The sequence below is a fragment of the Eretmochelys imbricata genome, chromosome 1 (genome assembly GCF_965152235.1).
Source record: "Eretmochelys imbricata isolate rEreImb1 chromosome 1, rEreImb1.hap1, whole genome shotgun sequence".
Taxonomy (NCBI): Eukaryota; Metazoa; Chordata; order Testudines; family Cheloniidae; genus Eretmochelys; species Eretmochelys imbricata.
In genome coordinates this window covers 64268457-64283303 of record NC_135572.1, presented here as the reverse complement: position 1 = coordinate 64283303, position 14847 = coordinate 64268457, and the positions used below count along the sequence as shown (strand labels likewise).

Genomic DNA, 14847 nt, shown 5'->3' with positions numbered 1-14847 from the left:
GTAGTGCAATCTCTTTATCATGAAAGTGTAACTTACAAATGTAGATTTTTTTTGCTACATAACTGCATTCAAAACAAAACAATGTAAAACTTTAGAGCCTATAAGTCTATTCAGTCCTACTTCTTGTTCAGCCAATCACTCAGAGAAACAAGTTTGTTTACATTTACAGGTGATAATGCTGCCCACTTTCTTATTTACAGTGTCACCTGAAAGTGAGAACAGGCATTTGCATGGTACTTTTGTAGCCAGCACTGCAGGATATTTACATGCCAGATATGCTAAACATTCGTATGCCCCTTCATGCTTTGGCCACTATTCCAGAGGACATGTTTCCATGCTGATGACGCGCGTTAAAAAATAATACATTAATTAAATTTGTGACTAAACTCTTTGGGGGAGAACTGTATGTTTCCTGCTGTTTTACCCACATTCTGCCATATATTTGGCGTTACGGCAGTCTCAGATGACGACCCAGCATATGTTGTTCGATTTAAGAACACTTTTGCTGCAGATTTGACAAAACGCAAAGAAGGTACCAATGTGAGATTTCTAAGGATAGATACAGCATTCAAGGTTTAAGAACCTGAAGTGCCATCCAAAATCTGAGAGGGATGAGATGTGGAACATGCTGACAGAAGTCTTAAAAGAGCAACACGGCGATGCAGAAACTACAGACCCTGAACCACCAAAAAAGAAACTGAGCCTTCTGTTGGTGGCATCTGACTCAGATGATGAAAATGAATGTGCATCAGTCTGCACTGCTTTAGATCATTATCGAGCCGAACCAGTCATCAGCACAGAAGCAAACCTCCGAGAAAAGTATTACAATACTCCTTTAATAAGCCCCAATCCTGTATAGTTTACAGAGAATTGATAATAGCAGATTTACTTCTGTTTAAATATGCATAAGCAATCATGCATATCAGAGGGGTAGCTGTGTTAGCCCAGACCTGTGAAAGCGGCAAAGAGTCCTGTGGCACCTTATAAACTAACAGACGTATTGGAGCATAAGCTTTTCTGTGTGACTACCCACTTCTTCAGATGCATGTAGTGGAAATTTCCAGAGGCAGGTATAAATATGGAAGCAAGAATCAGGCTAGTGATAACGAGGTTAGCTCAATCAGGTAGGGTGAGACCCTCTTCTAGCAGTTGAGGTGTGAACACCAAGGGAGGAGCTCACATCTCAATTGCTAGAGGAGGGCCTCACCCTAGCTGATTGAACTAACCTCGTTATTCCTAGCCTGATTCTTGCTTGCATATTTATACCTGCCTCTGGAAATTTCCACTACATGCATCTGAAGAAGTGGGTATTCACCCATGAAAGCTTATGGTCCAGTACGTCTGTTAGTCTATAAGGTGCCACAGGACTCTCTGCCGCAATCACACATATGTAGCTATATATATATATATATATATATACACACAAACACAATGAATTGAAATAAAACACATTTTAATGTATGAACCCTAGCTCTGTTTTCCTTTGTATTTCTAATTGAAAACAGGTAAATTATATATTACAGCTAAGGCTGCAAATCTGTAATGGAGGTCACGGCAGTGACTTTCTGGAACCTCCGTGACTTCTGCAGTGGCCAGTGCGGCTGGCCCAGGGGCCGCCTGAGCAGCTTGAGCAACCCCTAGGGAAGCCACATTGGCCACTGCTGGGGCAGTCTCGGGCCACCGCAACTCCCCCGCTCCCCAGCAGCAGAAGTTTGGGTGTGGGACGGGGCTCAGGACTGGGGCAGGGGGCTGGAGCATGGGAGGGGGGTCGGGGTGCAGGCCCCGGGCGGCACTTACCTCATGGACCTCCCTGGAAGCATCAACATGTCCCTCCCGTGACTCTTAGGCAGAGGCATGGCCAGGCGGCTCCGCGCGCTGTCTCCACCCATAAGCACCACCCCCGCAGCTCCCATTGACCACAATTCCTAGCCAATGGTGGCTGCAGAGCCCATGCTTGGGGCAGTGTGCACAGCCCCCCTGGCCACGCCTCTGCCTAGGAGCCAAGAGACATGTCACTGCTTCTGGGGAGCTGTGCGGAGCCAGGTAGAGAGCCTGCCAGCACTGCCACCCCCCAGCACCAGTGGGGGTCCTGGGCCACCCCCTCTCCCCAAGCACCCGTGGCGCCCCAGGGCTGCCCTCTGCCCCAGAGCACCTGATTTAGTCAGGGGTATATAGTGCAAGTCGTGGACAGGTCACGGGCTGTGAATTTTTGTTTACTGCCCGTGACCTGTGCAAGACTTTTACTAAAAATACCTTGACTAAAACATAGCCTTAATTACAGCCAAGATTTTAAAAACTGGATGCCTAAAGGTAGACTCCTAAATCCATGTTCAGGCACCTAAATCAGTGGCATGATTTTCAAGAGCTGAACTCTCAGCAACTCTCACTAACTCCCAGTGTTCTTCCAACAGAAAGTCAATGGAAACTGTTGAGCGTTCAGCATTTTGAAAAATCAAACTACTGATCTTGGTGTCTGAATATGGATTTGGAAGTCTAACTACAGGCTCCCATGTAAAAAAAAAAATCTTAACATATGTAGTATTGAAGACTACCTCTGGATTCTGTCTAGCTAATGGAGTGGATGCATGGGCAAATGCTGCTGGGAGAGAAGGCCTCATCTATCATAGCAGAACCTGAACTCCGTGAATGGCATGACATGCAGAAAAAGATTCTCTTGCATACGTGCACACCATGTGCCTGTGCACGAATGGTGATTGCCTGTGCACACATGGAAAAGGCCTTGCCAACATGCAGCGTATTGGTGCGTATGGAGGAAGGGCAGCAGGTGATACTGAAATGAGGAGGGAATGCTAGAAGAGGATGAAGAGATGCCACTGATCTGGGGTGAGAATGAGGTGAAGCTGACGTGACAAACAAGAGTGGTTCTGTTAAAGCAGAACCAGGCGGAACGGGGTGCTGCAGCTGGGAGGGAGAGGAAGAGGTTGGTCAGGAATAGATTCTGCTGATTGGAGTCTGGGTCCTGATTGTGTGGGAGGATGGAGCAGAAGGCAGTAAAGAGTTTAGGGAGTGGGGCACCGGTGTCAAGAGGTTGAGTCACTGGGTATGTAGGCTGTGTGTTTAGAAGCTGGAAGGGAGACATGGGAAAATTTCAGTGCATCAGCATTTGAGGGGCATCAAGTAATTCCAAAGTGAAATAAATAATATGCTCCTTTTGCATGTCAGATACACCAAGACCCCAAAATACTACACTGATTAGCTTGTGGCACAGAAAATGTATGTGAAATGAACAATAATTGTCCTATACTGCCAATAATGTCTTGCCATATTTGATTCTGTTGCTGAATTATAATATTCTCATGAAAGTTACAGTACCCAGACCACAGGGATAAGAATTTTATAACTTAGCCCAGAATTCCTTGGTCTTTGTGGAGCTTCCAATATATTTTTTAGCATTGTTTTATAAATGAAAATAGATTTTCAAATCTACAAATATAATTTAAGTACTGACCAGTGGTGAGTCTTCATATGTAATATGGCCATCTGTAACGGAAGGCTGCAGAGTAAGGCTCTGTACAGTGGTATCCCTGAGATTTAAAAAAAAAAATGCAATTGGAAACAAAATAAAACTGATTTTTCGTCAAACTAAAAGGAAAAAAAAATATTAAAAGCCCTATTTGGAAGCAATACTGCAGAATTTTCTCTCCTGTAACAGGGAAAGCAAATATTAATAAAAAGCCCACAAACCATTATGCACCAGAGTGCAGAAACTCATGGAACCAATGTACAGGGTTGAGTAAGATAGTGATGTCATGTACGAAGTGTAATTTTATTTTTTTAACTTTATGAGGTACCAAAGTGATAGGTGCCTGGGCGCCCAGAGAGCCTGACTTTTCCACTCCACTTTCTAAGACCCATAAGAAGAAGTGGACTGAGAATGATTAGAGAGCCCATCACCATGATCCCTAATTTGTCAGAGAAGTTACTGTTCAGCAATTTCTCTTCCTCACTCAAGGTTTTCATAGCAATTCCTTGCCCCTTTGAACCTGGGAAGTGAGAAATCTAAACACTGAACCCCACCTCTTCCCATATGGAAGTGCAACGTGCTACCACTAGTTGTGGGTAAAGCATGCGTGTTTTAAACTATAATTTTCATGAAAAACATTTCCAAATGTCAAAGAAATCCCCTCAGATAAAGCAAACTGCTTAGCAGTGTCAAAGTGAAGTCCAGTTAATATTTTAATTGCCCTGCTCCATACTACTATCTCCAAGAGAAAGTGAGATTAGAAAAAAATAGTTCTGACCAGAAAATAGTTCATTTTAAAATTTTTACTACCTGAACTGCACCAGATGGAATAACTATTTACTAGAACTTGATACATCATTGTATCATAAAGTGCTAAAGTTAGTTGTTGTTTTTTGGTTTTTAATGGCATGGTGTTCTTTTCTTTCCAAAATAACATACATTTAGGGAGGTTTTTTTTAAAACAGTCTGATGAAAATGTGGGGGAGAGTATACCCTTAATTTCAGTTAGTACAATCGACTTCAATGAAACCTAAGAGTGCAGCAAATGAAGAACAGGTTGCAGTTCAGAAAGGTCAAACAATATCTCTTTATCTGTTTAAACCACAAACCTTATTATGAGATCTGATTTAACAAAAATCACACTCACCTTCATAGCCATCTACTGAACCAGAATTGTTTGCTTATCCTAAGGTTATTGATCACTCAAAACTTCGACCTTAGATATATCTTCAGATTTTGTAACACATTTGTAAAAACCAGTAAGAACTCAGATAGGCTTCACAGACACAGGAAATCAAATATAGCATTGTTTGTAGTAAACTGTAAAATGGAAAGCATCCAATTTTAGCTGAAAACTGGAAGTAGTTAACATCCAAATCTCCTTTATTTGCTGTCAGTAGCATTTCTATCCCCAACAACTACTGCCTTGTTTAACAAAGGTCATGATTGATCTGCCCTAAGGTCTCTGCTAATAACAAAACAAACAAAAAACCCCAAGCAAGATCATAATAAAAACACAAACTCCTAATTAAATCTTTGCAGCGGGGTATTTTTTACAGACAAACGTAACATGAAACACCACTTTCCTACTACCTTAACCCATTTCTGTCTTGCACAGAGAAATCAATACTAGATGCAGCAACAACTTCAATCAAGGAAATGTTATGGAAACCTTTTATTCTTTGATCACCGATTACTTATGATATAGGCCAAATTCTCAGATGCTGTATTTTGGCATAAATCCATTGAAGTTATAATCTTTAGTCCAAACCCAGAGAGCTTTAAGGGTACAAGAATTTTATGACATGTAAACCATGCCAATCAAAGACTAGAACACACACATCCAGTGGTCAATCAAATCTGGAATAAATGAGTTTTCATGAATTGGTTGAAGGATAAAAGGGAAGATACTTATCATATACTAACAGGACTGTTCAAAGCATAAAAGGGGACACAACAAAGGCACAAATATGGAAGCACCACAGGAACAGGAGACAAATGGAGAAATCAGGACGAAAGCCTGGAGAAAACACAAGGCACAGGCGAGGCGGTTACAGAAGGCTTTGAAGACTACAAGTGTGACCTTCATAAAAAAGGAGAGGGAACCACTGCAGAGACAAAAGAGGTGGGGAGATATACAGTGGTATTATGAATGGGCATAAGAGGGCATGGGCAGAACTGGAAGAGAGGAAAAACAAGAGACCAATAAGTGCAATCAGTGTAAGTAAGAACAGTGTGTCAGCTGGTTGTAGTTAATCATATGGCTCCAACATCATCTGACATGATGTTAAAAAATGGTCCCCATCTACACAGAGTGCTAAAATCATGCTTTATGCATGCTAATTAACACAACTCCTCATAACAACTTAATTTTCTAGTGAAGACGAGCTCTAACTGACAAGGATATCTTTGGGGGAAATCAACACTGAAAGCAGTGGGAGGAAACAGAATCAGGTGACAGAAGGCAGAAATGTTTCAATCATCAGGGAGCCTGCAAAATGTAGAAAACATTCTACAAATACATTAGAAGCAAGAGCAAGACCAAGAACAGAGTAGGCCCGTTACTCAACAAGAGGGGAAAGACAATAACAGAAAATGTGGAAATGGCAGAGGTGCTTAATGACTTCTTTGTTTCAATTTTCACCAAGAAGGTTGGTGGCGATTTGACATCTAACATAGTGAATGCCAGCGAAAATGAGGTAGGATCAGAGTCTAAAATAGGGAAAGAACAAGTCAAAAATAACTTAAGACAAGTTAGATGTCTTCAAATCACCAGGGCCTGATGATATGCATCCTAGAATACTCAAGGAGCTGACTGAGAAGATATCTGAGCCATTAGCAATTATCTTTGAAAAGTCATGGAAGACGGGAGACACTCCAGAACACCGGAAAACGGCAAATATAGTGCCCATCTATAAAAAGGGAAATAAGGAATTCCCTTCGGGGAATTACAGACCAGTCAGCTTAACTTCTGTACCCAGAAAGATAATGGAGCAAATAATTAAGCAATCAATTTGCAAACACCTAGAAGATAATAAGGTGATAAATAACAGTCAGCATGGATTTGTCAAGAACAAATCATGTCAAACCAACCTGAGCGCTTTCTGACAAGGAAACAAGCCTTGTAGATGTGGGCGAAGTGGTAGATGTGGTATATCTTGACTTTAGCAAGGCTTTTGATACTGTCTGGCATGACCTTCTCATAAACAAACTAGAGAAATACAACTTAGATGGAGCTACTATAAGGTGGGTGCATAACTGGTTGGAAAATCATTCCCAGAGAGTAAACACAGTCATGCTGGAAGGGCATAACAAGTGGGGTCCTGCAGGGATCGGTTCTGGGTCCGGTTCCATTCAATAGCTTCATCAATGATTTAGATAATGGCATAGAGAGTACACTTATAAAGTTTGCGGACGATACCAAGCTGGGAGGGATTGCAAGTGCTTTGGAGGATAGGATTAAAATTCAAAATGATCTGGACAAACTGGAGAAATGGCCTGAAGTAAACAGGATGAAATTTAATAAGGACAAATGCAAAATACTCCACTTAGGAAGGAATAATCAGATGCACACATACAAAATGGGAAATGACTGCCTAGGAAGGAGTACTATGGAAAGGGAACTTGGGGTCATAGTGGATCACAAGCTAAATATGAGTCATCAATGTAACACTGTTGCAGAAAAAAGCAAACATCATTCTGGGATGTATTAGCAGGAGTATTGTAAGCAAGACACAAGAAGTAATTCTTCCGCTCTACTCTGCGCTGATTAGGTCTCAACTGGAGTATTGTGTCCAGTTCTGGGCATCACATTTCAGGAAAGATGTCGACAAATTGGAGAAAGTCCAGAGAAGAGCAACAAAAATGATTAAAGGTCTAGAAAACATGACCTTTGAGGGAAGACTGAAAAAACTGGGTTTGTTTAGTCTGGAGAAGAGAAGACTGAGAGGGGACACAATAACAGTTTTCAAGTACATAAAGGAGGAGGGAGAAAAATCGTTCTTCTTAATCTCTGAGGTTACGACAAGAAGCAATGGGCTTAAACTGCAGCAAGAGCAGTTTAGGTTGTACATTAGGAAAAAATTCCAAACTGTCAGGGTGGTTAAGCACTGGAATAAATTGCCTATGGAGGTTGTGGAATCTCAATCATTGGGGATTTTTAAGAGCAGGTTGGACAACACCTGTCCAGGATAATACTTAATCCTGCCATGAGTGTAGGGGACTGGACTAGATGACCTCTTGAGCTTCCTTCCTTCTATGATTCTATTATTCTAAAATAATTGTTGAATTGTTCCTACTGGCATGCAGGAGTTATAGCATGTGTACAATATCACAATATCTCTTGATAAAACAAGTAAATCCAAAGAAAGATAGTTTGCATAGTATTACAAAGTTTCCAGGATAGCCACAAAGCAATTTCCAAATCTCTTCTCAATTCCCTGGCTATTCTCCATTCCTTCCCTTTTCACAATATTTTTAAAAAGTACTGGGGGGACTTGCAGATAATCAGGAAAGCTAAATGTCTGGCATAGCCCAGAATTAATTCCAGTGATTTCCCTCCTGTCCTGCAGATCAGTATAACCAAATCCAGTATGCCAAAATCCAATATTTTCTTGGCATACCAGGTGCAGTAGATATTAACAACCTGTCAGTCTTTCATAAACATAAAATACGCTGTTAGGCTTCAATAATTTCCACTTTTCTTCAATAAATTTAATGTGGATTACATGACAGAAAACATATACAAAACTGACTCAAGTCTTTCAGAAAATCGCCATCTTGTACTGAACTACATTAAGGTAGAGACGTACACATTAAGTGACTACAGTTGAACCTTAGTTACAAACACCAGAGTTACAAACTCACCAGTCTACCATACACCTCATTTGGAACCAGAAATACACAATCAGGCAGCAGCAGAGACCAAAAAACAAAACCAAACAAAAAAACCAAAACAACAACAACAACAACAAAAGGTACAGTACTGTGGTAAATATAAACTACTAAAAAAAAAAAAAAAGGAGCATTTTTCTTCTGCATAGTAAAGTTTCAAAGCTGTATTAAGTCAATGTTCAGTTGTAAACTTTTGAAAGAACTATAATGTTTAGTTCAGAGTTATAAATAACCTCCATTCCCAAGGTATTCGTAACTCTGAGGTTCTCCTGTGTGCTATATTTGAGACTTCTCAACATTGCTGTCTGTAGTTTTTTTAAAGCTAAAACCATGAATAACTGGCATTCCTGTCACCAGGTTGCAGAATTTCACTCCCCACATCAAATGACCTAAACTCTCAGTTTTCCTAGTTGATATTTACTAATTAGAATCTCTCAGCATTAGCCAGGCTCTATAAGAGACCTGAGCAACAGAGCCTTGCAGTCTCATCACGCTCCACAAGAAGCAAGAAGTGGGAATGTTGGAGCAGGTGAGAAAAATGGTCCAATAAATTGTCATCCTGTTTAACTGAGACAATTAGTTCTGTCCTATTAAAAGCAGACACCGAAATGATGTAGTGTCATTTCCTACTGGCTTATTTTTGTCTCTACAAAAAGAAAAAACTAATCAGCTCTTCTCGATCATGATGCTGCTGGGTTCACGACGGTGTTTCCAAAACTCTTGTTGGCATTTTTTTTCTTACTCCATCCCATGATTATATTTGTTTTGCCAAGGCAGGTTTTCCTTCTGGTAGCTGTGCATTGCTGCTGGTGCTTTGTTTAGCCCAGATTTATTTTTTTCTGGGGTTTACTCATTTGTTCAACACTAACTTGTCTGAATTAGATACCATCTGATTTTGATTCCTAGTGTGCAATGGAGTAGCTGTGAGACCTCGGAAAATCCCATTAGCAGAAGTACTTATTGAACAGATTGTTTGATCAAGTACTGGTGGTAGAAGAGAAGAGGTAATCCCTCTGCTGACTGACCATTTTCTTTAAAACTATGTAAGTCTTACAAAAATAATCTATTTTGGAGAAAAGACATTCTTGCTAGGGTATATTTAATTACCTTAATTAATGCAATTACCATGCCCATTCAATCCTGCTGGCAATTTAAGCACTGAGACTAACCAGGGCGCCAATTAGTGCTAAATGCAATGTTGCCTTTTTTAAATGCAGTCACTTCTTCACTAAGGGACTGGATCAAAATCACTACTTATCTCAAACAGGCCACCAAGGGACTGGAACAAAATTACTACCTATTTCACACAGGCCACCAACCATACTGGTCATCATTACCAACCTGGATCATAATTCAAATTAGTCAACTAGAGAATGAAAGTATCCATATCCCATTGCCAATTTCCCCAAGAAATTAAGTCCTCTATGCAACTTATTTGAAAATAAGTGGAAAATTTGTTACCTGACATTTTACTTTCTGGAACTAACTTCTTCCCCCAGTGCAAGACTACTGGGTTGATCCTTTCTTACTGCAAATACTGGAGGTAGTACAGATTTGTTCATTAGGTCTGTGGCTTGGCCACATTCCTTCCACTCTCGCTCCAGATGAATATTTCTAAAGCTATTTGGAAATCCTAACTCCTTATTAATAGATTAATATTTAACAGTAATTGCTTATTCAACTATAGGAATGGAACCTGGAGGAGCCACGTAAAAGACTTGAGTGGGCAAGACTATGCGGAGAGATCAGTCCTAGACGGCATATCACTGAGTAACAAATATTTCATTCTGGATCCTGACCTCTTCCCCATTCTGAGACATATGGGATGTAACTAACAGTAAGGAAAAATTAGTTCAGGAGGAGGAGGGAAAGAGAGAGGGAAGTAGGACAAAAGAATAACATTCTCTCTTCCCTAGAATTGGTATTATTAGAGTATTCTGAGCACCTTCTTGCTGAATGATGTTTCCCCAGAGGAATGAACGTCGAGCTAGTAATGCTTTATAGAAGCATTGATGGTGTCCAGGTGACAGCTTTACAGATTTCTTCTGTATTGGCTGATGTATTTTCCACCTAGGACATTACCAAGGAAGTGTTTGAACAAGCTCTGTTCCCTTTTATAATTGGCTTACATTCAGCTAACAGAAAAATAAGCATATGACACTGTTTAACTGAGATGGGAGAGTGAGATGTCTAGGGCATGTTGCAAGGAATCCAGAACAAACATTCAGTTTCACTAAGGTTAATCTTTCTATCTTGAAAACAGCAGGAGAATTTTGTCCAAATCCTTGTGTAGGCTGAGAGGGTGGAATGTTAGGTGAATCCCTTTGGAAAATTATCCCATATTGTTTAGCATCTACTGCTCAACTGCCAAATTATTAGGCTCAGGTAGACTGAATTTAGATACAGGAACGGGCCATGTGATTCAAGATCCAGCCTGCCAGGAAGATGGACAGCTGCCTCCTCCCCAGCTGGAGGTGATGAGACTGACCACTGCTTCTTCCTTTTTTAGCTTTCAAATCACATTTCCTAGTAGTGAAAGGGGAGAAAGCAGAGGACCTGATTCAACTATTTATTGAGGCAGAATGTATGTTCCTTCCAGTGAACTTTGGTCTGCTTTCATGATTAATAATAGTCTCACCGTTTTATTTCAGCTGAACACAAATAAGTCATTCTGGGGTGACTAAGATAGTTCAGGGACTGTTTTGAGTTGTCTAATTGCTGAGGGCTAAGCTACTCCATTCTTGTGTTTAGTGTCCCAATTGCTGTCCTCTCTGGGAAGTTGATGCTCTGGAGCCTGTAACCTTAAACACATTCTCTGTGTGCACTTATAATTATATACCTAAGATTCCTCAGCCAGGCTATTATCACTATTTCAGCAACACATTTTACTTGTTTGACATCAGCAGAACTATTACTTGTGCTATAAAAGGTACAACTCAGCATGAGGAAGGTGGCAGAACCAAGCCCACAGAAACTATATGTCAAATTAACCTTTCCAATCAATGTGCCATCTTCAAATGGGGAAATTATATATCCTTCCCCCCAATTTTTTATTAAACTATAATGAAATCATCTCACCCTAATTGCTAGCTCCTCAGTGAGGGAGATGTCCTTCTACAACTCCCACATTGTGTTTAAGAACATGTTTCACTCAGTGAACAGCTGGAAACATTTAGATCAACTTGAGAGGAAAGTGAAAATCTCTGCCTTTCTATTCTAATTGTATTTCTCCATGACTACCAAACATCAGCAAATTCAAGCCAAATTCAGTTTCTAACAAGGTAAATAAGCTCTCTAGCAGCTGGAATCTGCCAATTTCAGTACCAGTCAGACTGACAGTTTATGAAAGGCTAGTGATGGGAATAGAAAACACAAGCTTGGACGAATGCTTGCAAGTCTTACACTGTAACATTACAATGACTGAAAACATACACAAAAATGGAAATAACAGTCACATGATAGTCACTGCTTCAATGCTCTTTAATGAAGAGAAATTTATATCACAAAGGTACTATTGTTAATATTTATTTCCCATCGCATAAGTTGTTCAAAGAATAAAGCACAGTTTTAGGCTATTTTGTTCAGTGATGCATGAACAAATATAATAATAGTTTAGACATGCATTTCTACTACTCAAATTCATGACAAAGAACAGATATTTATTCTTTATATGTCTGCATAGATTACAGCAACTATGACACTTTCAACTGGTACATCAGGTATAATATTGTCACTTAATATTTCTTCTTCGCTTTGGCATAATTGTCTATGAATGTATATAACTGAACTTAAAACCTAAGTTCTATAAAAGAACAATTTAAGAAATTCTCAGGGACATTAGTACAAAAATGATTTTTCTGTGATTGATTACCTGTAAAATTCAATGTAGTTGTAGCCATGTGGGTCCCAGGAGAAGAAGAGAGAAGATAGGTGAGGTAGTATATTTTATTGGGCCAACTTCTATTGGTGAGAGAGACAAGCTTTCAAGCCACACAGAGTTGCTCTTTGTGGCATGGAAGCTTGTTTCTCTCACCAACAGTACTTGTAAAATGGACAGACCTGCCAAACTCAAGTAAACATGCAGATATATTTTGCCATTTAAATTGTTCCCTGCTGTCTTAGATTCTAACTACCCTGAGAGAAAGATGTCCATCAAACATCAGCTTGCCAGAACAGCTATATCTTAATTATACTATATAAGCTGTCTTGGACCACGCAAGCTCTTCTTCCTTAAATCAACTTTTTAATTTAAAATTTTTAAAAATCTGAAGTCAAAGCTTAAAGGGTAATTTTAAATGATCCCAACTGGGAACAGAGATAATTGGATTTATAATGATTAGGTGATCTGTAAAGAGGGGAAAGAAAATTAACATCAAAAGATTAACACACAATTTATACTAAGTGTTGCTTGTAGGGACACCAAAAGCTCATTTCCCCCCCATTCATTTGATTGTTAAAGATCTCAAAATAATCATGTTTATTTTGAAAAGGACAGCACGTGTGTCAAGTCGGTCTCTTCTTTTTAAAATTGGCATACTTCAGCAGTTTATCAGTGAAGTGGAAAAGGCACAAGACACATTGTATAGCTTTTCAAAACAGGAATTAATATCCCTTTAATCATCAATCACTAAAACAAACATATTAGCTATGACAAGGAGGTGCAGAAGTAGTAGTGCAGATTCTCAGCCAAAAAACCCCCCCTACAAAAATAGGGAAGTCCAGCAACAAATCAGTTAAAGTCATTTTAAATAATAGTAAGAAAGTCTTCCAAATACCTAACATTGCTATATCCAACTAATATTGGTATTTTGTTACCAGTGATAAATATACAAATATACTATGTCAAATCATCTACCAGCAAAGCCACTATGCACCTTAGCGCACACAAACAGTGCGGGGAAAGGGGAAAGAAGTTTTTTGAAATTTCAGTTCGAAGACAGCAAAGAATGAATTGAAGTCTTAATATGGTTAATTAAAGGAGCACCCTGACTAAACCTGCTTTATATTTATATTCAATTAAAAGGAGAGAGAGATTCTGCAACTTCTAGTTACAAGAAAATGTACAGTAGTCTATATTCTCAAAGACAGCCTTTCAGAGAACAACTATGTCCCAAACTAAAGACAACAGCATGGAGTAGCTTGGCTTTTCAGGCCCTCTCTCTCTCTTTCTGGGCACTGACTCATTTCAGTTTTCCAGGGAGATATTTTTGGGGAGAGTTCTCTCAAGACAGAGCCAGACACACACTCAGGTTCTCAAGCAGCATTTTTCTTACTGTTCCTACCTGTAAATTTTGATTATTATCAAAAGACATTTTTTCAAGAAGTAGGGTATGTATGGTGAAATCAATGTTTACAGACACTTACTGACAAATCTAATCCTTTCAAGCCTACAGATATTTTAAAACGTGGTGTCTCCCCAAACCATATACCTCTCATTCCCTTTTTTTGCTGACTCAGGATACTATATTCAAGAGTTCAAGACAGTAGATAAAAGAGGAATACCAGGGTTTCTATGGTTTGCAACTATATTCAACTACATAGAGTTTGTTTACTTATATCATCTGATCTAATCTGGGTTTTTAAAACTATACTTTGGAAATATGGTTATTTTGTCATGGTCAGACACAGCCAAAGATTTTAGTGAGAAGAAAGGGCCTGTTTCAAATTGCATAGTTGCTCAATTTGGTTGCATCTGTAACTGAAAGCATATGGAAGCACACTTTCATAGCTACATCACCGAATTCTTCGTACCCTTCTTTAACAGAAATCCAGAATTCCTGGTTTGTTAGATTTGAAAACTTAACCTTCTGCATGTGATCACTTGACAATTCTAAGAGATCTTCTTGAGCTGAGATACTTAAAATTGCAATGGAGTAAACTGTTACCACAAACAGGTTTTGAATCTGACCAGTATCTATAGATTCATGTTCAACGCCAGGAAAATAAGCATCAAAATGGGAATACAAAGCAGACAAATGAGCTAATATTTGGTTTTTAATAGCGTTTTGATCACTTTCACTCTATTCTTTTTAAAAGTCTGATAACACTGGAAACATCAATAGCGCTTTCTAAAGACAAATCAACATCAGGAAGGCTACATTTTAGTCATGGGTATTTTTAGAAGTCATGGACAGGATACAGTAAACAAAAATTCACAGCCTGTGACCTGTCCATGACTTTTACTATATACCCATGACTAAAACTTGGGGGGGGAGGGTGTGGGTGCGCGCCATTGGGGGAAGCATGGCCCGGGGGGGCGCCATGGGTGCTCGGGGAGGAGGGGGCAGGTTGGCAGGGCTGGGACAGTTTCCCTACCTGCGTCCTGGGAAGCAGTGACCTCCAGCTCCTAGCTGTGCGACCTCCTAGCTCCTCCATGCTGCCTCTGCTCTGCCCAAAGCCCCCGTTCTGCAGCTCCCATTGGCTAGGAGCTAGGGGAGAGGAGTTCCTATTGCCCTTCCGGGGAGGCCCTC

General features: G+C 39.9%; 1 protein-coding gene across 2 annotated transcripts in view; it reads right to left on the bottom strand.

The window, feature by feature from the left end:
• Nucleotides 1-14847, bottom strand: part of VWA8 (von Willebrand factor A domain containing 8) — a 289992-nt gene that overhangs the window by 120865 nt on the left and 154280 nt on the right. For both annotated transcript variants that reach the window (XM_077811982.1, XM_077811992.1), the window contains exon 22: nucleotides 3470-3545. In XM_077811982.1, the coding sequence (XP_077668108.1) occupies nucleotides 3470-3545 (76 nt within the window). The remainder of the gene's footprint in view (nucleotides 1-3469; nucleotides 3546-14847) is intronic.